The sequence below is a fragment of the Neopsephotus bourkii genome, unplaced genomic scaffold (assembly GCF_033783945.1).
Source record: "Neopsephotus bourkii isolate Nb327-2 ecotype Australia unplaced genomic scaffold, CSIRO-AGI_Nbou_v1 NB_234, whole genome shotgun sequence".
In the NCBI taxonomy this organism is placed as follows: Eukaryota; Metazoa; Chordata; class Aves; order Psittaciformes; family Psittacidae; genus Neopsephotus; species Neopsephotus bourkii.
Genome location: NW_026900744.1, coordinates 11,190,269 through 11,212,625, shown reverse-complemented (window position 1 = coordinate 11,212,625; position 22,357 = coordinate 11,190,269). Strand labels below are relative to the sequence as shown.

Here is a 22,357-nt window from a genome sequence, read left to right as displayed (position 1 = left end):
AGGGCTTTCTAGCACCAGGATTTGAAATACTGTCTTTTTAGAGTGTTCAAGTTACTCAGCAAGACTGTGGTCTGCAGTTCATAGAGCATCAAGCAGCAGAGGGAGAGCACCAAGTCAGAATGACGTGGAGGAGGTGGCAGGGCCACCTTTAGTGGGCCTGTGAGTGCTATCAGGCTGGGGGAGCAGCTCCAGGACTGACAAACACTGCCTGAAATGAATAGAATCATGGGGCGGGTTGGGTTGGAATGGACCTTAAAGTTCATCTAGTTACCAGCAAAGGATTAACATAATCTGTCTTTTGGTGTATTCCCTCCTTGCACAAGTACTTCAACAGGTCTGTCTCACAAGGCACTGTTAGACTTACATGAGGCAGGGAGATGCAGGGGAAGACCAAAAAGAATGCAAAGAACAGCAGCTTGGACCCATACATTTTCCCCTAATAATACAATGTTACAGCAGCCTCATTTGTTTTATTACTTTATTGAAAGTGGCAGATCCCTTTCAACGTTTTTAAAAACTAAACCCATGGTTGCTTTGAATACTGGGCAAAGTCTGTGGGGATTGTTTCCTTTAGAAAAGTTTACTCATTACACTGCAGTGCATGTGAGTAATACCAGAAGGTACCTTATTGACGTGATTTGCTACCATCATGAAATAGCAACTTCAAAAGCAGCAGGAGCCCTTCAGCTGCCTTTCTGCTGGGCTGCAGCCTCTGCCTTCCACCTCAGTAACTCCTGTTCTCCGTGTTAAATCCTTCTCCTGAGGAAAAAATGGGTTTGGTCTGTTCTTCATAAACGCAGACTCTGAGATGGCTCTCGCCCCAGAGAAACACCACAGGGCAGCAGAGCTCCAGCAAGATCAAACAGCAGCACCTCTTGTCTACTGGACCTGTTCATAGTGTTTGCTGAGCCTGTATTTATCAATCAGAGATGAAGAGTAAAGGATAGTCATAAGCTAAAGTGAACACCACGCACTGGGGTTAGGGAATGTAGGGTCTTTTTGAGCTACTTTTAGCCCAGCCCTTACAATCTGCAGGTCTGAATCAAAGTACCAAAACTCACGCCTCGTTCCTAACAAAGTGGCCTATCTTTAAAACACTGCTGAACAGCTACAGCTTTTATTCTCAGTGGCTCTGAGGGAGCCACATCATTCACACCCAGACACCCAAACAGAGGTCGGGATAGCTAGGGTCCTGCTGGCCTAATGGGAATATCTTCACAATTAGAGAGCAGATCTCTAGGCAAACAGCTATCAAAGTTATGTTCCTAAGTCTATTTTCTAGACTTTTACCATCGCTTTAAGATCTGTGCATTTACTTGGATTAAAGATCTGTGTTTGTTATAAACTAGTATTATACAGAATGCAAAGCTAGTTAGGGATGGCTCTACTGGAATACCTTAAGCAGCCAATACGGCTGTCGATGCTTTGATTTCTCCACTAACAAACACCACCACAGCTTGGCAACTGAAGCACAGCTCTGGCTTCAGCAAGTTCCAATCCCAAACTGAAGAACAGCCAGAAAGGGAAAGCTGAGAAGGGAAGATTGATGGAAGCGTTTGTGAACCCCCAACCACACGGATACCGTTGCTGCTTAGCCATCCAACTGATACCTTTCTGTAGAGGACAGGTTTCTTGCCTCCATGGCAAGCTGCCTTTTAAACTGATGCCCCGTCAGCAGTTTTGGCAGTTGTGTCCCCGCCTGCCCCCTTTTTTGAACCCTTCTGCAACATTTGTGCATGCACAGAGGGTGTCTGCTCCGCTTAGAGCCTTAGGACTGCATCTCTAGTTGCTTCAAGTTGCAGAAAGCACCAAGAAAAGGAACTCCACAAGCTCCCAAACCAAATGTAACCACTTTGCCTTCCAGTCCCTGCAGACCCAAGGCAGGTTCTGCTGTTGCCTGAAGGAGGTGTACCAAAGCCTCATACAAAATGTGTCCCAGAGCCAAAAAAAGTAGTCAGCAAACCCGTCCTCCTGTGAAAGGACACGCTGGGAAAGAACAGCAGTGGATTAGCTCAGCTGCTGCTGTACTTGACAGCATTTCACTACTAGTGTGTGAAGGAACTGAAGCAAACCTCCAGAACAACTGGAGAGCTGCTCAAACTTCCAGAGGCACGAAATCTTCCATGCATGAAGAGCTTCCAAACATACCTGCACATACACATTACTGCTCACAAACACTTTTTTAGGAAGCACAGGAGGCTAAAACCATTGGATTCGCCTTTGAAATATACCTTAATGGAAGAGAATCTCCCTCTTTTTCCAGCAGCTGGGCATTTACCAGTAACAAGCTGTGAATCAAACCAAGCCAAAATGGATACATCCATAGGGAAACAATTAAAAACTGCATTGATTACATTGTAAAAACAATTAGACCACCCATCTCGGGTTCTGCAAAAGGTCTAAATTGTACTTGCATTGCAAACCCCCCCGGGTTATCATGAAACCGTGTAATGTGGAGGCTCTGAAATGTCCAGGAGTCCGTAACACAATGTTGCATCCAACAGCAGATGGTGGTCTGGAGTAGAGATGTAGTTCTTATGAAGCTGGAAAACATTCTTCCCCCTCAAACCAGCAGCAGGGAATGTTGGTGTCAGCGGGCAGAGGTCAGGTGGTTCCGACTGTGTGAAAACCTGCAGGAAGGAATAATGCATGGAACTGGGCACTGCTGTCCACTGCGAGCCCCCACGCACTGCACCGACCCATGCAACTGCGGGTGAAGGGGTAGGTCTGGATGTTTTTACCCACTCCCATCACCACTGACAGTCTTCTACATAAAGAAGTCTTGAAGCTAAAACCAAGCTGTTTAACAAGAAGCCAAGGTGGTGGTGGTGTTTTCTTTCTGGTTTTTAAGACCTCATTTCAAGCTAACAAATTCTGAGCACTGGTGTTTTAGAAGAAGAAATTAACCAAGGCTTCTGAGTTCTTGCAGCCCTCCAAAACAAAACCCCAGTGTCTTGCCCTCTGCACCATCCAGTAATGCCATTTCTAGGCTGGTAGAAGCGAATGATACTGCAACAGCTGCCCTGCAGTCACCCAGAACACATCCACAACTACCTCCTGCTCAGTCAGAGGCTAAAGTTTTTTGCAGGCAGCACCAGGACACTTTCTGTGACCTCTGTGGGTCAATCAGAAGAGACAAGAGTGTTCTCTTTCCACCCTTAAGTGATTATTAGATGAGGGATATGAACATACCCATAGCATATTTGCTTGGGAGCTTGGATAACTTAGTAACAGAAGCCCTAAAGAATGGCCAGTATTTTCAGTCCCTGGTATCTAAGGCTCTTCTTTTCTTGACAGCATCCAACAGATACTTGAGCTACAACGCAAAGTACACCAGCTTAAACCCATCAGAAATAAATGCTTAGGAAGCCCAAGCTCAGGGGTGGAAAGACTGTAAAGCTTGGCTGGTATTTACACTAGCAACCAGAGCAGAGAATGGCTCCTTTGGTCATATGTATAGCAAAACACTTCCAGCCTTCTAACCAGTGAGGCAGCAAATGTTAAGTTTCTCAGCTAGTGAGAAAAGGGCAAGATTTAGGCCAGCCTGCTGTGAAAGGGAGGTGAGTCACATTAATGTTAAATAAAGCCTGAAAAATGCATGATCAGGATCCGACATTGCTGCCTGCAGCACATGGATGTGACTGAACCTGGTGCCAGTAATGGAGGCAATTTTGATGCAGCACCTGCTGAGCAGCAAAGAATTAATTCTACTAGACTATACTCCTTCACTGGTTTAGGAAGTAATTCGCTCCAGGAAAAATACCCTTTCCTGCTACCTGCAACTGGGCAAGCAGAGTGACTGGCTGCACGTACTGCTGTGAAGCACATTCCTTGCAATGAAACAGATACTCGCTATTCCAGAAGTGATCTTATGACTTTTTGAATAGCCCTTGCTGCCTGAGTAATGGGACCAGCACAACATCGTATGTGTACACACCCACACACATATGTATGTCATAGAATCGAGTGGAAGGGGGCTGGAAGGGACATTAAAGCTCATCCAGTTCCAACCCCCTGCCATGGGCAGGGACACCTTCCACTAGACCCAGGCTGCTCCAAGCCCCGTCCAACCTGGCCTTGAACACTGCCAGGGATGGGGCAGCCACAGCTTCTCTGGGCACCCTGTGCCAGGGTCTCAGCACCCTCACAGGGAAGAATTTCTTCCTAACAGCTAATCTACCTCTCCCCTCTGTCAGCCCAAAGCCATTCCCCCTTGCCCTGTCACTACAGGCCCTTGTAAAAAGTCCTTCCCCAGATTTCTTACAGGTTCCTTTAGGCACTGGAAGGTTGCTATGAGGACTCCCTGGAGCCTTCTCTTCTCCAGGCTGAACAAGCCCAGCTCTCTCAGCCTGTTTGCAAGAGGAAGGTGAACAGCAGCACCTTGCTGTGCTCTTCAACATTCATCTACACTACAGAAGCCTGTTCAGTGTGCAAAAGGACTTCTGAGGCAGGAAGAACTGCTTCCTTAAATGTAAAGCAGTCAGAAGTAACTTCACTGAACTAATAGACCCTTGTCATCAATATTCACTTTTTGGTTGTCTTGACTGTTCAGTTCCAGGTTTTGACAACTGATGGTTCACTGCCTGCTCCAGCCCAGCTCGCACCCCAGAGACACTCACCTTTGTACCCGTTCCACCATGTGTGCTATCAGTTTGTCAGAGATGCCTGGGCAGGACTCCTCAGCCAAGCTAAAGGCGTTCTCCAGCTCCTCCATAGCTCCCACATTGCCTCCAGTCTGCTTGTGCTTATCTTTAAGCTGCAACCCAGAAATGGTGTGTTAGTTCCTTATCTCAGAAAAGCACTGATCAAGCACTGCAGGACAAACATTAAGTCCTTTTCCCTTGTAGTGTGACTCCACAAGGGTGCAGAAGGGCAGAAAGATTCTTCTGAATACAGTCAAGAAGGGCTCTTTTCGTAGGTCAGGAAGATGAAGTCCAGGGTCTAAAGTTCAGACTTTCCTCTGGGTACTAATAACAATTAAAGTCCTTAACAAACAGGCCTTAATGTGCTTTTAAACAAACTAAACGATACTAGAAATGGACCAACAGCCCTGAAAAGCTGTAAGTAGTAACAGAACAAAGAACTCTGCTGTATCTGAACCAGTACAGTCACCTTTGCTGCTAATGACAGCTTAGCACCTAGGTTAAAGGCTTGCAGACAGGCAGGGCAGAAAATACCCTAACACCAGGATTCACTTGCCACCACTTTGAATTACAACAACAAAGTTTGAGTTGCTTCTAGTGACTGGGAGGAAGAGGCACACTATGGGTTTTGAGCCACTCCTCCCCAGGACAGACCTTTCCAGAGGGATAGGGGAAGGAAGCACCTGCAGCAAGACCTCCACATGCAGCATCTGATCTAGGTGAAAAGCCGCATTATCATGGTCAGCACATGCCAACTAGGCCTCACCAGCCACAGGTCTGCTTGCACACAGTTCAAGCTGTTAATCTGAAATAGGTAAACCTCTGTCATGAAGGAGCTCCTGACGGGTCACTGATGCTGAGCATGAAGGAGTCTGTCACTGGAAAACCCAGTCACATCCTCTGCAGCATTTCCCCAGCTTCCCACACAAGCAACTCACGTGACAACCCCTTGCCTAGTGTGCATCATTACACAGTGAGCTGAACAGAGATGAAATCTTTTGTGGAACAAGCACTATCTGCCAGCTACCACTGTCAGGTTCGATTAAGCTCCTGTTAGGCTACACTGATTAATGGGTTTTACATAAGCCTCGCAGTTCTTTGCCTGCAGTTCTAGGATCAGCCTTTTGTGTTGTTGGAGCTCATCTTTTCTCCATGGTGCAGAAAGCAGGACAATGTGAATGCTAATCCCAACTGCACTGTCCCTGTGCTCCGCATCCCCCACTGGAAGCAAAAGTTTCCTAGTCAAAAAGAGCTGCTGCCTCTTCAGTGGGGCAGCTGCTCACCAACACAAAGCCTCAGCTGGGGGAGCAACTCACTTGTGGCTCTGCTCCTGCAGTAGTGGGGGGCATGGAGGGCAACTCAATTACACAGCAAGGATACAGATTTCTTAGGCCAAAAATAGTTGTGATGCCGAAGCCAAGGATTTGATTTGAGGTCTACCTGATCAAAGACTGCCTGCCCCAGAGCAAAATGAGACACAGGTCCTGCAGGTAAGGTGCCAGTCTGTTATCAACCAAGCCACTGACAGCAACCTGTGATGTGAGCAGTCTGATCTTGTCACTTCCCACCACAGGAGAGCTCCTTGGAGGTTAGCAGGGGACCTGCACAAAGCCTCTCTACTGGCTTTTATTCACTGCTTGGCCCTTCAGGCCCAAATACCTTACTTTTCCTCCCTGCCCAGGAAGGGCAAATGGGCTTCTAGATTTGCAGTTGCCCACATCTGTGTGAGCACCATGGGTCATTTTCAATATTAACATCCAATAATACACATGCAGGGAAGGCACAGAAAAGATGAACAGCATCTCAGTAAGATTTCAATCCACAAAGCCCAGCTTCAGGCCTTTTATAGAAAGAGGTGAAAAGGTTCCAGGTTTACTGAAACCTGGCAGGAACGTCAGGAAGGAAAGGAAATGAGGATCAGCAAATTTGGGGCAATGGAGTCAAACCAGCAGAAATGAAAGGTCCAAGCGAGCACTTCCTGCCTGGAACTGGTGCAGCAAGCTTGGTAAGGAGAAGCAGGAAGATGCATTCATTGGTTTTGGGAACTCACAGCTCTGAGCACAGGAGGCTCCTAAACCAAAAGGACTGAGAATCAGGTATCAGTGGTTATGCTGCACGAACAAACTACCTGCATCAGAAACCAATGGGATTTATATCCATTTCTATCTCATAGGCCCAGGCCTACAAGACCCAGAGTATGTGTCTCATGCTTCACCCTCTGGAAGCCAGGCCCAGTGGAGTACAGTAGAGGCCACTTAGCTAAACTCTCCATTTCCAAAGCTGTGCTGTCCCAGCAGCCCACTTTTCAGAATGACCTCTGCTTTCTGCCCTGCAGCAAACCCTCCTTCCACGTAGCACTAGACCCGAGGAGAGAGATTTAAGTCCAGAGACTACCCCTGAAAAAGCACAGCACTCTGCTGGACCACCCCTGGAACAGCATCAGGATCCAGAAAAGAGCAAATCATCAGGACCAGAGAAAGGGTCTCTCTGACCCAGCACCCCGAGAAGAGAGCCCTGACATGCAGTGTTTCTGTAAGTGATTTCTTCTAAAGCAGAACCTCCTTTCCCACACTCTCCCACACTCCTGCTGGAAACAGCAACTGAAGCCCATAGGCAGTAGCCTCCTTATGATTATCCTCTTCTCCCCTAAAACATCACCCAGCTGGAAAGACAATTCAGCTCTCTGCTGATACAGGCACTATCCCATCATCATCATTAATGGTAGCTTTTAATTCCACATCCCCACCCAGAACACAAGGCAAGGAAACAGGGTGGATTTTCCAAACACATTTTCTTAGCCTACCTGCCACAGGCCATACGGCTGCTAACTCCTTGGCCTTGGTATGCCAGTAATAGCAGGCATATACAAATCAAGAAGATGGCCTAGTAACTGGCAAAGCCGACTCCTGCTCTTACCCACCCACATTCCCCTCAATGACTCTGCTGTGGAGAGCTGCACATAGCACAAGGGAAGGGAACATGTACAGTGACAGGCAAGTTCCAGTACCTGCCTGCCCTAACAGGAGCTGAACTTCAGCCGCAGAGGCTGGGGACATCAGTGTCCAGAGTTGTCAAGGCATTAGCAAACCTAAGACAGATACAAAACAGGTACTCGTCTACCTTATCCTCACCAGAAGACAACACAGTAGTGCTATACCTCTAGGAACACAAGTGTATTGGAGAGGACACTCCAGGGACATACTCACTTTCCCAACATACCTCAGTATAAACCTCTGAACAGAGGCACAAATACTTCATAGTCCCTTAATCCTACTAGGTACCTCACTGCACCTCCCTTCCCTAAGTCTTTCCCATTTACTGATCCATGTCAGGTATCTCTTCTTCTCCAGCCATCACAGACACCATGAAGGTTCTACTCACCTCCCCAAAAACTGGGTGAACAAGTGTGGAGAGACACTGGGACCGCGGTTGCCTCTTGATGGGCTCAGTAGGCTAGAAAGCAAGATGAGAAGAAGTTACAAGCACAGAGAAAGGCTCCTTAAAGCACACAAACTAAAAAGTCCTCAGTAAATTCACAGCATCTCATGGCAGTCCCCTCACCAGATCTCAGAAAAGCCACAAACTGCAGTACCCTGGTGATGTGGAAGAGGCAAGTCTTGGGTACTAGCCCTTGATGCCACGCTACAGTTGATTTTAGACAGAACACGAGTGACTGGTAGCTTCCCCAAGACCCTCTGAAGCTTGTGTTAGTTCAGTCCACTTCTGAAAGAACAGACAGCAAACAGACCTTCTGGGAACCATGAAGAGCCATTCCTTTGTGCAGCTTGCTCAAGGAGTTAGGGCGAATAGTTGGCGGGAATGTCCAGATTGGACCCTGGTCTCCATCCTCTGTGTCTGCATCACTGCAAATGAAAAGGGGAAAATCAAGAATAAGCCTCACTCCACACACCGGGTGTTTTACCCATGCCTTCCCATAGTCACAAGCTCACCCCCCACACCTGACTGTCACAACACCACAAGGCTCCAGGCATTTCCCTGTTCCAGAAAAAAATCCTAAGAAGAAACCGCTTCTGCCCCTACAGCCCATACAGAGCACCAGAGACATGAGCTAACTACTGCATCATGTTTCTAACTCACCACAACCACCTGCCTGTTCTAGCCAGCCTGAACACAGCTTAAAGTGCGAGTTAAATTTAGGAGAACTTAAGACAACACAGCTCACAATTTGAGGGGTTAAGGTTAGATGTTGCAAACTAACCTCCAAGAGTCACTGCTCACTTGAGTGCTGCCACTACAGGCGAAGAGCAGCTCTGCAACACCAGCTTGGCAACGAAGTACACTTTCCTCACCCATAGCTCATCCTCCACATCAATACTGGAGCACCCTACCCATGAATACTCAAACCCACAATCACAGTTGTTGCACAGTTACTAAAGCCTGTAGCTCTTTTATTTAACTGAATGTCCATAAAATACAGGCAATGAGCCTTGGTTATTAGTTATGCACAGATTAGATGTTTCTTGTTAGTACTTCTGATTCTGTACACTAAACAAAGAGGCTCCCTGATTAATACTAGAATAGAATACCCGGTAACAGCCTGTTTCTTCAGGCAGGAGTCACCTGCTGCCATGAACAGATGCTCTCATGTTTCCCCCTGAGCTACAGTAAGAGTTCCAACCCAGGTGGGGAAAAGAACCCAAGCTGTTTGCTGCAGGCTACCCCAGGACATGGAGGGTATATAGCATAGCACTCCTCCATGCAGAGCATGTACTTACGTATCAGAATCGCCAGAACTGGAATCTTCTCCATGGCCCTCTGATTTCCAGCGCTTGAATCGATCTATCAGCTCCATTAGGAATGAGGTTTTCTTGGTGTAGCGTGTGATGAACTTGTGCTTTAGCAATTCTTTAGCTGTTGGCCTCTGGAGCAAATAAGGAAAGCATGCTACATGTAACCATCTCTGCACATGAACCAAGCAAGTGCACTGATTTCAGTTCTTGCCAGGCTTGCCTGTCCATTCTGTAAGCTCAGTACTTCTTTCTCTCCAGAAACCTCGCACCAAAAGGTCTTCTGCTAAATAAGTCTTTGACCTCTGCAATACTTGACCCAAATTCACAGGTAGATAGCAATACTCACAAATCTAGGATCCTTGTTGAGGCAGGCTTCCACAAATTCCTTGAAGGGCTTGCTGTGGTGACCCTCAAGTGTTGGAGGGTTATTTTTGGGGATCAGGAAGAGAACCCTCATAGGATGCAAGTCGGAATTTGGAGGTTCTCCCTTTGCTAGTTCAATGGCTGTAATTCCAAGGGACCAGATGTCTGCCTAAAAGAAGAGCAAGAATAGTGACAGCACGGAACAGCAGGGAGCAACTCAGCAACACGGGAGCATGCAATTCTAGCACAGCTGAAGGGCTGATCACATTAAATCAGGTGAGATGTTTCAGGTCCAATAGACAAACTTCTCCAACAGATCCTGAACTGTAACAGGAAAGTATCATTCTTGCAATAAGCAACACTTCTAATATCTGTATTAAACCTAGCATCATCTTATATAAAGTAGCACCAAGTAGCAATCCTGCTGCTCCCAGCTCACCTTGAAGTCGTAAGCAGACTGTTTGATGACCTCTGGTGCCATCCAGAATGGAGTCCCAACAAAGGTGTTTCTCTTGATTTGTGTGTCTGTCAGCTGTCCAGCCACCCCAAAGTCAGCCAGTTTCACATCTCCTTGTTCCGAAAGTAGCACATTGGCAGCTGTTCGCACAAATAAGCATTAAGTCTGAATCACGTCCAGCCCACACAGAACTGAATACTGAGAATGGACCTCCTGTGATATCCTCCTTTGCCCCAGTGAAAACCCTCAGCTCAGAATTTACCTCTGCTGGGTTACATTGAACAAGTTCATATGCTTGGCTGGATCAGAAGTGAAATATTTCTAGAGTAGCAGCAAGAAATAGATGTGAAGGGCCACACAGTCTGCTAGATGTGATCCCTGGCCACACAAACACCAGAGGGGAGCAAGATACTTCAAACAGTCTTATTTCTTTTTCAGAGTACCATCAGTACGGGTTAAACAGCAGATCCTTCTGAAGAGCTCTCAAGCCCTGGTCTTGTACTGCTCCTCACTCATGCAGCTTAAGACAGTGACATTGTGCGGGTTTGGGGATGAGGGTTTTTGTAAGACTTCTTGTTCTGAGGCAGACCTTACCTACAAGCTTTCAACATTTCCCCACTCTGCTGGCAGCCAGCAGTCCTGCACAGCTTGAAACCTGCTAGAAATGTGCAGCCTCACACACGCAATAGAATCTTTTCAACATATTCCCCTGCATGAGGTTTCTCTGCTCTGCTTGTTCACATCCCCTCCTGCAGAGGGTCAGAGCAGTCAGCATCCAACACTGGCCACATCTTCACAGTACTGTCCTCCCAACCCCCTGCTGTCCTTTGATGCTCTGTGCTTGGCATGAGACCGCTCTTTGAGAGGCAGATGCCAGGTCTCCGCACCGCATACAGCCAATGACTATGAAAATCAGGAACAGGATAAGCTGACACAAGCTGCCCTGGTTTTCTAGTGCTGTGAACCCTGCATGAGGACAGCTCACCTTCACAGTAAATTATAATCAGCATACACACGCCTGCGGTCCAGCAGTAAAGCAGCTGTCCAGACATAACAGTCAGCTAGTATTTGAGCATGCTTTCCATTTCCTTTCCTTTAGCCCCCTGCCTGCCCAAACTGCAAATACCAGAGAAGAGCTACAGATCCTTACTATTACTCTAAACCCTAAAGACATGAAAACCATCAATCACAACAAAAGGAAAAGCATCAGATTCAGAAACAAGCCACCCAACAGTGAAAGCAGCACTGACAAACTGTCTTTGAAACCTCTCAGATTACTGCTGCACAATACTGCTAAATCTGATGTTAGTAACATCCTGTACAAGAAGGACATCTAAGCTCTCCATTGCTTACCTTTGATGTCCCTGTGGATCTTCCTCTCAGAATGTAGATAATCCAAACCCTTTAGGATTTCTCTCAGGATAGTAGCTATGTAAGTCTCCTCCAGGGGTCCTGGCTTCAGCTGACAAAGGGCAGAAAGATTACTTAAAAGAGGGTGATGGATGCCTTGGATTTTCCAGCCTCTCAGTTTGTTTCCTGGAAACTTTGGCCGAGCAGGTCACACTCAGCAGGAAGCACCTACTGCAGGCCTGGTGCTCATTCTGCAAGCAGAATGCTGGACTCTGCACCTGGCAGCATTAAGTGGAAAATCTTTGGGGTTTTCTATCAGTCTATTAAAGGCTTCCTAGACAAACAGCAGGATAATACCTCCAGCTTTGGCCTGGAAATACTTTGGTGAACAGAACATCTTAACACTTTCTCCTGTTCAAGTCTCTCTGCCAGCATGCAAGAACTGAATTTTAGCCACTGCAACAGCCCAGAGGACAACTTCTACCCTCTGGCTGTGAAGTCTTATATCAGAGCTCTTTCCATCAGTTCTCTAAACAAGTCTTGCCTTCTCAGTGCAATAATTGAGTTTCTCACACTATGATGACTTCTGCTGATGACAGCCCCCCCCCAGATATACTTTTCCTTGTCAGTGCAGGCTCAGCAGTTTTCATTACATGATCTTAGTTACTGCTCTGGAAAAACAGGCTTTATTGTCCTAAGGAGAAAGCCAAGATCCTGTGACAGAATACAGCACAGCAGAACTTCACTCCTGTGTTTATTCTGCATCTGTATTCCCTTAAAATCTGGGGTAACTTGTTAGACATCATTTGTATCATCAAACACTTCAGAACCCTGATTACAGACCAGGTCCCTGCTGAGCCTGGTGCCATGCAAGCACTGAACAATACCATGGGTTCTTATTAGGTAAAGCATGGATTTGCACTACTCAAAACCAACTGACTGCTGTTACGCTTCAGTTCACTGGATCTTCCTATTGTAAAGCAGCAGAGCACACTGGAGAACAGTGCTCTGACAGCTGAGCTCCATGCAAACTCTTCTGCTGTTCAAGAATATGCATAACCAGTGTGTCTGTCCTGCACTACATACCCTGCAGGCACATGGCTGTCAAAGAGATGGTACACAGCAAGTGAGTGTCTGGCTTACAGGGATTTCACAAACCAAGGCTTCAGCCAATGTTTTTCATGGTCCAAAGCTTACCATATACTTACCAAATCCAGGGCTGAACCTCCTCCTAGGTACTCCATAATTATCCAGAGCTTAGTGCCCTGCAAGCAAGAGCACAAATCAAAATCAAAACCAATAATAAAACCAGACAGAAAAGTGAAAGACCCCACAGGCAGCAAGACACATCAGTAGTCCTGTACACAAACCACAACACCTGAGCTCTTGGAGGCTTAAGAAGGGAGCTCCCAGCTCCCTCTTTTCTGATGACCCAGCATTATAGTGATGGGCCTGCCAGCTTCAAGGGTTCAATCATCAAGATGCTCTCTTACTCCTCAGAGAAGAGATTTCCAGACTGAGGTTCACAGGGTCCTGGTAGAAGATAAGCTGCAGATCCATGAAGCCTCAGCTTGCTTGTTGTTTTTAGCTGAAGGCTGAGAACATGCATTACAGCCTTTGAAAACTGTGCATGGATCAGGATCCAGAGAGCTCAGGAACTGTTTGCTACAGACTCAGTGTTACTGCCCCTCCAGCAGCCGGCATGCAGACACCTCTTCTGGTCCTCACTACTAACAGCTTCTGTTGGAATTCCTAAACCTGTTCTCAATGCAAGTGGTACCAGCCTGCCTCCAAGGAATCAGTTCCTCTTCTTTTCATGATTTTTGACGAAATGGTGATCACAAGATCATAGAATCACAGAATCGTTTGGGCTGGAAAGGACCTTAAGATCATCTAATTCCAGCCCCTTGCTACAGGCAGGGACACCTTCTACTAGACCAGATTGCTCAAGGTTCTGTCCAGTTTGGCCTTGAACACTGCCAGGAATGGGGCATTCACAATTTCCTTGGGCAACCTGTGCCAGTGTCTCACCACCCTCACAGTAAAGAATTTCTTCCTCATATCTAACCTAAATCTCCCCTGTTTAAGTTTAAACCTACTACGCCTTATCCTATCACTAAGTCCCTGATGAAGAATCCCTCTCTGGTACCTTTGTAGGCCTCCTTCAGATACTGGAAGGCTGCTATGAGGTCTCCATGCAGACTTCTCCAGGCTGAACAGCCCCAATTTTCTCAGCTTTTCTTTGTATAGGGGGTGCTCCAACCCACTTATCCTCGTGGCCCTGCCCCGGGATCACAAAGTACAGCTTCAAACTCCATTTCCTACCACAGGCATAAAGCCCTCAGTGTTGCTGTCTTAAAACTGTGGTATATTGGAAAAGTATTCCACAAATTTCCTTTCAAGAATGGTCAAACCAGGGAGAGGTCAGCTTTTTCAACAAATAATCTTCTACCTAGTGCAGTGCCTGCTTTTGGGACCATATTGTATGAGGCACCTCATTTCCATGTGCTCTTCAAGTGTCTTAAAGCCAAGTCTCCTATTAAGACCAAACACACACAGTGAGCAGAGCCACTGCAGTTCCCCTGCTGCCACACTGACACTCAGTTTTGACACTCTGCAGTGCTGCATGCTACTGTGAGCTGCAGCACCCACAGAGAAGCCCACCCCATTCCCAAACTGCTGGCAAGAGAATTACCACAGCTTTGCCCTACCTTCAAGTAGGAGCCATAGTACCGGGTGATGTAGGGACTATCACACTGGCTGAGCACTGTAATCTCCTGCTGAATGTCCTCAATTTCATCCTCAGCCTCTTCCAGATCAATGATCTTGATAGCAACCACCTCCTTGGTGCGATTGTCAATCCCTTTATACACTTCACCAAACGATCCTTTGCCAATCCGCTCCAGCTTGGTGAACAGTTCCTCGGGATCAACCCTGGAGTGCTACACCAGAAAGCAGAGACAGCAGAAGCCCGTTAAGTCCTACAGCAGCCTGCAGAGCGCCATGCACACACATACAGCTCCTCTCCCTGTCTGTACATCTACTGTGTTAATTCATTCAAAACTCACATATCCTAAAAGGTCTTCACATGCTGAGAAACACATGCAAGATTAGAACTCAAGAAACCTCTTGGATGGGCTTTCTGCCCCTACAGCCCATAGTAGGAGAAGGGGAGAGAAGCCCAGAAGGAGAATGGCAGCAAGTATCTTTATGGAAAATGTTGGCTCCTTTGGGAGAAGACTGCTCAACAGCAGGCACTAAATTGGTACCCAAGCAGATCTATGAAAAAACACAACAACACTGGAATGAAAAGACAGGCAAAGATGTACCAGAAGCAGCCTTCTTTTGAAGAGCGAGATGAGAAAATGGGCACAAGCAAGAGGCCATAGGAAGTTCACAGAAATGTTTCCCTAGTCTGCCTTCCTGCCCCTTGAAGAATGGAATGATTTGAAAGAGTTGAGCCCTTTCCTACTTGTCTGGAAGGTGAAATACTACAGTAATATAAAGACCGGTTCACATTAGCTGCCTTCTCTTCCACAGCCTGATTTCCAGGCAGCATCCTTTCCAGCTCTCTTCAGATGTTTGCAGCAGGAGCCTCATGTCTTTTGGAAGGTCAGCAGCAAGGAGGCCAGACACCTGCTTGTCCCAGAGGAGACATGAGGGCTGAATGGACATCCAGTCTGCAGACCTGCTTTTCTGGAACAGCCTCTCCTCTGGCTGGCACACCCAGATGCAAAAGCAAACAGCATTTCCCTCATTAGATAAGCACATCAGAGGGGAAGCTACTGACACAATCATCACAGGCATACTGTCTCTGTAACAGCAGCTTCAAAGTTCACTGTTTATTGAGTATGGACAAGAAAGGGAAGAAATCAGAATCATTTTCTGAAGCTATTTCATTCTCTCCAGCTGCAGACCAGGAGGTCCTGCTCTGCTTCAGGCTCTTCACCACTAAAAGCCTCTTTGTGATTAGTCTGTCTTCTTTAAAAACAAGTCTATTAAAAAAAGCCAAGCTGGAAAACATGGTCTGGCCCAGGAGGCAGCCAAGCTGTTTCAGTGAGCTTTCCACACCCAGAACGTCTCAGTCTCACCTCCAACTTGTCACCCAGAGCACCGCTCCCTTGTGAGGGCCTTGAGCTGGCAGAAATTTTATCTGAGAACAGGGAAGCTGCATTCCTCCATCTAACACCAGGTTCCAGCAGTAGAGCCATCACTGAGCAGCCCGACATGCTGCTTAATGATTAAGCCAGTCAGTCATTGTTTGCATTCTGCACCCTGGGCATTGCTATATGGAATAAGCCAGGCCCAAAATGAGCTTTATAGTCAGCTCACTCAACAGGATTTCCCCATGCATTCCAGTCCAAGATACAGAAGGATAACCAAATATCCTTGCGCATCCATGGCAACACTGAAACAGGCTGTACTTTGAACAAATGCACTGGAACAGACTGGAGGGGATATGCAGAGATGAAAGGAACTGGAGATACATGAGAGGGACTGGAAAGAGGGAGGCGGTGGCAAGGAAGAGGATTTGAGCTTGGGAAATGCCAGGAGACAACCTAAGAATGATGACTGCAGCACAGGGAGAACAGTCTGGCTACTCTAGGCTCACGAGAGGCCAGAAGCAGTTTTCACCTCCTGACCAACTTACAGGAAGGGGCAACAAGGTGGCCCAGATGTTACCCTGCACTGTCACTACTGCACCATAAAAATGGTACTCACCATAGCACCTGGCTCAGCTGGTAAAGAAAACTATCCACATGAATCCTGCAGGGAAGCAACCCTGCGAGAAAACCTTCTTCCTCTCCCATGTATTTTTCCCATGAGAAAAGAAATGGCAAGGTGTAAGTTACTGCGTCCCTCCTCATGCTGGCATGGCACATCAAAGAATCAGGACTGATTTGTCAAGAACTCAACATCAAACAGAAGAACACCGGCTACTGCAGGCAGGTTTTGGGACAGCCACTATTTTATGTACTGAGATCTGTAATGACAGACAGCTTCATAATCAAGCTGCCATACTCTGATGTCAGCTGATCCTATTTTCTATGGAACAAAGTGAAGGAATCAAACCTTCCTAACAAGCACATGGAAACTTTGCCCAGGGGATTCAGGAAGATGATACAACTCTGAGGGGAAAGGAGAGAGAACTACCACATTAAACTGGAACAGGAACCTTTGTTTGTAAGTACTGGATTTACCACCCCAGTACCTGTCACCTCAAAACTGATTTGGAAATGCTTCAGAGCCTACGTGGCAGGGCAAGAGTATGACTCTGTGGAAGGCCTAAGGATGTGCAATCCTCGGTAGAGTTGCCAAAAATCACACAAGTCATACCTAGCAACAGCCAGAACCAAGTGGGCAAGCATGGGCAAAGCGGAAGACTCATTCCAGCCATGGTTACATGCTCCTAGATGCCTGCTGCAGAGTATGCCAAGGAATCTTCACTTTCTGTAAACAGGGAGGAGGAAACAGCTCATCCCTGGTTCAAGCAGGTCAGTGTCTGCCCAGCAGAGGCATTGCCAGTTGGCATTTTTGTGGAAGCAACCCTGAATTCCCATGACAAAATAAGATAAAATTATGCTCCTCTGCAGGACATCTGCTCAATTGTCCATTCAAAAGGTTCCTATTTGAGCTGCCACATGGTAATTTGCGGACGATGAGCAAACATACAGATCAATGGGCACGCAAGCCTCAGCCCTCACCAGACAGCAGGCCAAGTGCAGTTATGCCAGGAATGGAGAGCATTGCAAGAGCACTGATCCATCAGAAGAGAAGAACACTGCCACACTTGGGGAGCTCAAGCAGTAGGAGCAGAGGAGGAGAAGGCAGCATTCTGTGTAGCCTGACTCTCCCCTACTCCAATAAATTTGAGGCACTGCAGTGAGTAGTGTAACCAGCATGATCTGTCCCTTTTCTAAATATGAACTGATCTCAGTGCCAGTCTTGCTAAGAGAATCATCCTGGCTGCAGATCCATGTTCTGTGACTGCACAGCTACAAACACACCTGAAAGACTTTATTAGCAGAAAGTATCAGAATCTAGATAAAATGAACATTACACCTGCATAAATGAGCACGGCTAATCCAAAGCAGCTTATTAGCACCTGTCAACTGTGCAAATGCTCACCAGCTTGGGGTCTTTCCACGTTCTTCCACATTCACAGAACCCACCAGGGCTGCAAAATGGAGCTGCAGGCCAGAGTCTGAAGAGCTAGCTGATCATCTGCTGATCCTTCTTGTACTGCAATGTATGAAGCCCTTAAAAGATGGTCACCACCTCACACCGTTTTGGTTGACTGTTAACTACACAGCAGTTCTGAAGCAAAAAGCCTCATGCTCTTTGTCCCCATTGAGAACAGTCAAACACTAGAGATGGCTCAGCTGGGCATGAACAGGCCTTGGGAGGGAGAGCACACAAAGCATCATCTCAATTGCACATGCAGGAAGAGGAGGGAATAAGTATGAGAGGGATGAGGACAATCTACTGGTAATGTGCTCCACTTCTGCCCTCCAGGGCCTAATCTTACAGCACAGGAAAGAAGGATGCTCTGTCATGACAGGTGTGGGGGTGTTTGCCATCACGACTGGTGATGCCATGTTTTAAAACATAGTGACTCACTGCAAACATCAGGAATTAAGAGCTGCAGTGGGTTCTGAGGCAAGCCTGGCAGTAACACCAGCTGCTTCATGGGGAAAGTATGGGTTTGGCAGCTCTGCCACCTCCAGCTGCAGAGGCATGATATCCATAGCTTTTGAGAGGAGACTAGCGAAGAAGGGGAAATAACTACTCTCATTTACCCACACTGCATGCTACATGCTGACCTCTGGGCCACCAACAGAAATAGCCACAGCAGGTACTGTGTTCTCTCTGGGGATATCAGCTTTGTATCTGGAAACATTTGAAAGCTTCCCTGTGTCTACGAAATCTGTGCACAGTCCTTCTCAACTGCCAAACCTGAGACAGTTTTGAACTTCTGAAGTATAGACAAGAAGTTTGAGTTCAACGCTTTGAAACATGAATTTCTCTGAGCCCCAACTTGCTTCATAGATCTCATTCTTTTGCTTCAAGGGAGGGAAACATTACTTAGCTAGAGAACTTGAACTGCTTCTTCGAGGTCACATAAGGAACAACAAAACTAGAAGCAGATCTCAGACAGAACTTTACACATAATAACACAAACACATCATCTAGCAGAAAGACCGGAGGCCCACTGTGCTGTATTTACACAGCAAAGGGGAGTCAAGAAAAGAGAGAGCCAACTAGCTGAGGCACGGAAACGGAGGCGCAGACATAGAGCAAGCTGGGGATTTGCCTCAGGTAACCCTGCAGATCAGCAGCAGAACTGGGAATCAAAGACAAGTCAAGCCTCTGACATTCCAATCCAAGTATTAGTCTCTGGATTTTCACAGCACTTCCCACCACTCCCTAACCTCTGAACAGAACATCAGGCCGATTGCCTCAGTTACACAGCTTGCAAGGTCCCATCAAGGAGTCCTAAAGAGACCTGAGGAAGGGATGACACAGATTGCTTTCCTATTCCAGGACCAGACAGGGAGTCATGAGATGACAGAATCTGAGAATGCCTTACATTTCCTTAATCAATCAGAGATGAGACCACTGGAACCGTGATAAGCTTCGTTAGTGAATGTTGTATACAAAAAGCTTTAGAGCAACCTCCTCTGTAACTACAGAACTCAGTCCTCAGCCCTAACAGCTTTTCCTTTTCATTTCTTTCCCTGTACAATGACTCACTCAGGTACTATATTTGCATTTAATTCCATACACACTTTGAGGAAATAATTTATGTGAACGCCAGCATGCAAAATAAGATGCACTGCAAATCAATTTTAAATCAGAAAAGGCTTGGAGAAAGAATCAACTCAAATGTTAAAGTTTTTAGTATCATAATGCTACACCTAGAAGCAGAACAGGAAAATCCCCAAAATTCACACAAACCATGGTTTAATAGGACCCACATTCAGTATTGACATCTGCCAATAATGAAACACATCCCACAGCCAAATCAGAAGAAAGAAAATTCAAGCCAATATCATTAATGTGGTTTAGCTTTTAGTCATGACATCATCCTTCCACATTCCTTTTGTGCAAATGTCATCACAACAAACAGGATTTAACCACATCCACGAGGCTGGTATCTCCCTCAGAAGAATTAAACATTCAGCATCAAATATCACTCTTATGGATGAAGGTTATAAGCACTGTTTTCTCAGGCTGCTGTTACGAACACTTCAGTAAGGTCTGTCTGGCACAGCCTGCACACACAGCTCTTCTGTCCCCATTTCTAGGCTTCCCCTCCAAAAAATACTCAGAGAGCCAATGGCTCCTGCCCTCCTAAGAGCAAAGTTAACCTCAGACAAAGGCATGATACTGAGGAAAGAATTCCCTTTCTATATGGCTGGCAACCTAACACTACCAGTCCAGCACTGCCACGGAATAAGACACAAATCAATTGCCTAACAGGAGTAAGCTGAGACATTTGCAAAAAGAGATAAAGAGTGTCAAAAAATGATTTCCTGGTTATTTCTTTTTAACTCATTTCAAGAACAAGCATAAGAATGTTCGCTCTTGATACAAGAGTTTGACACTCATTTTTAATTGCCACTTACCTGGCTGGCAAATTCTCTCAAGTGAGCCATGCCTATAGGATGGTCAGACATCCGCTTTTCCAGAATCAGGGAGGGTTGGGATGTCGTAGCACAGGGGAAAAGTGATGCTTTCTCATCCACTGGTCAACTGCCACAAGCAAGAACACAACAGCTCTAACCTGATGTCCTCAGAGTCCAGCTCATTCACCACGTGAGCTACCGGCATCTTTCTGCCCTTAATTTGCAGTTCTGTTTGAACCCACCAGCCCATTCCAAGCATGCCAACCCCTCCTTGCAAGCCTCACTTCCCAGTTCTACCAGACATGCCTTCCAGATCAGGGAACCTCACCGTAATGCTATACACTGACAAAGCCTCAGGCACCATTTTCCCCACCATCACCTCAGTGTGCTCCCCAGTATTACAGCTGCCCCTACAGCACTATCCCCTCATCACCGCTCCCAGCATCTTCCCCAGCACAGCCCACGTTATCCTCAAACACCCCTTTCCTCCTACTGCTCCCCAGGAATCCTCTCCCTGAGAGCATCCCTCTGCTCCCATTCTCCCCAGCAGACCCACTTTGCAAAGCTCAGCTGCCCCGTGCACCTCTTCTTCCTCAGGAACCCCAACCCTACCCCATCCCTGGGCACCCCTCACCAGTGCTCCCCAGACCCCGTGTCCCTCAGCAACCCTCCCCGCAGGGCTCCCCTGCACCTCAGCGACATTAGAGCCCTAACCCAGCGCGACACCTCAGCCCAGCCCGGTCCCCTCAGCCCCCCACAGCGTTCCCGGCCATGGTGGTCCCACGCCCTCCCCCAGGCCGCGCTCATGGACCCTTCATCCTCCCTCGGCTCCCCCCCAGTCCCCTCAGACCCTCTCCCCCCATCACGGCCTCCTCAGAGCGCACCATACCAGCCTGTCCACAGCCTCCCTCCGCCCTGCAAGGCCCTCTCAGCGCTCCTGTGGCGGATCCTCGGACCGCAGAGCCCCCGGGGCCCTCCCGGCTGCGGGCACCGCCGCACCTACCCGGGCAGCCCGCGGCACCTACGGCCAGCAGTCCCCGCTCGAAGGGCGGAGCGGTGCCATGCCGGACCCCGGCACACGGAGCCACCGCCACGCCGCTGCCGCTCCGGGCTGCCCTAGGACACCGAGCTCGGCCGCCGCTGAGGGGGGGGGCGGGGGTACCGGGAGAGGGGCTGGGAGGGGCGGGCCGGGCCGGGCGCAACAACACGGCGCGGCAGAGGCCGCGGGGCGGGGACAGGCCTCGGGGCGGGGGCAGGCCGAACCGCGCTGCCTGCCGGGAGACGTAGTTCTCGCGCAGTGCCGGCCGCCGTGGGAGCTCCTCCGCGGACTACAAAGCCCGGCAGGCTGCGGGAGGGGGCGTGGAGGAAAGGGGGGCGGAGCGCCAGTGCTGGGGCTTCTGGGGCGGGAAGTTCTCATGTGAGGGCACTGCGGTGGGGGCGGGGGACAGGGACTACATATCCTAGAGGACACCGCGACGCGGGCGGGGCTGCACTGGGCCGGGCTGTCCCGGCGGGGCGGGGACGGGTCCCGGTCCCTTTTTCCATGCAGGGGCCGGGTGTTACCGGGTTGCTCTGGTGTCGTCCTGTCGCGGTGTCAGCTTGTCTCCTGTCCGCTGCCCCCGTGAGGGCGAGGGGCCGCGACACCCCCCTTTGCGAGGATCCTGGCGTTGCAAAGTGGGCGGGTTCCCGGGAGCAGGAGGGGTGAGGCGCTGGGTGCGAGGGCTTCTCACTGCCCTTCTGCCAGGGTTGGTGTTGTAGCGTTGTAGGGTGCCTCAGCAGCGTCAATGAGATGGGGGACTGGTTTCGGGTACCCCTGCGATGAGATAATACGTGTGTTTTTAAATGACCGGTTGTAGGTTGAAGGGTTTTCAATAAAGGTCTTCTTACCTGTTGGATCCCTGGTTGCTTGAGTTGATACCTGCAGGACCAGGCTTCTGGGCCCACAGCGTACTGTGATCGTGTCTTCTAAACGTCCCTACTCCAGCACAACATGTTGGCTGAGATCTAGGAGCAGACAGAAGGATCAAAGCTTCCTGGTGAAGCGGGAAAAAGAGAATGGAGTTCTGTTCCAGTTCTGCTGCCATGAGGACCAATAGTGAACCATTCCCTGTTTGCACATGTACAAATCACCGCACAGGGGCTAAGTTGTGAGTTCCTGCATCT

At 48.2% G+C, this 22,357-nt stretch overlaps 1 protein-coding gene across 2 annotated transcripts; it reads right to left on the bottom strand.

The window, feature by feature from the left end:
- Window positions 1-464: 464 nt before the first annotated feature.
- STK25 (serine/threonine kinase 25) lies at window positions 465-21,371 on the bottom strand. 2 transcript variants are annotated; one of them, XM_061345259.1, is made up of 12 exons: window positions 21,084-21,371; window positions 20,195-20,321; window positions 14,276-14,506; window positions 12,773-12,829; window positions 11,568-11,676; window positions 10,197-10,354; window positions 9,741-9,926; window positions 9,380-9,525; window positions 8,392-8,506; window positions 8,025-8,096; window positions 4,620-4,756; window positions 465-2,630 (listed from the first exon to the last, which is right to left on the bottom strand). In XM_061345259.1, the coding sequence occupies exons 2-12, from the start codon at window positions 20,243-20,245 to the stop codon at window positions 2,591-2,593; spliced, it is 1,302 nt and encodes a 433-aa protein (XP_061201243.1). In that variant the 5' UTR covers window positions 20,246-20,321; window positions 21,084-21,371; the 3' UTR covers window positions 465-2,590. The 2 variants fall into 2 exon arrangements, with proteins under 2 accessions (XP_061201243.1, XP_061201244.1); XM_061345260.1 differs by having other exon boundaries at window positions 21,198-21,371.
- Window positions 21,372-22,357: the final 986 nt, after the last annotated feature.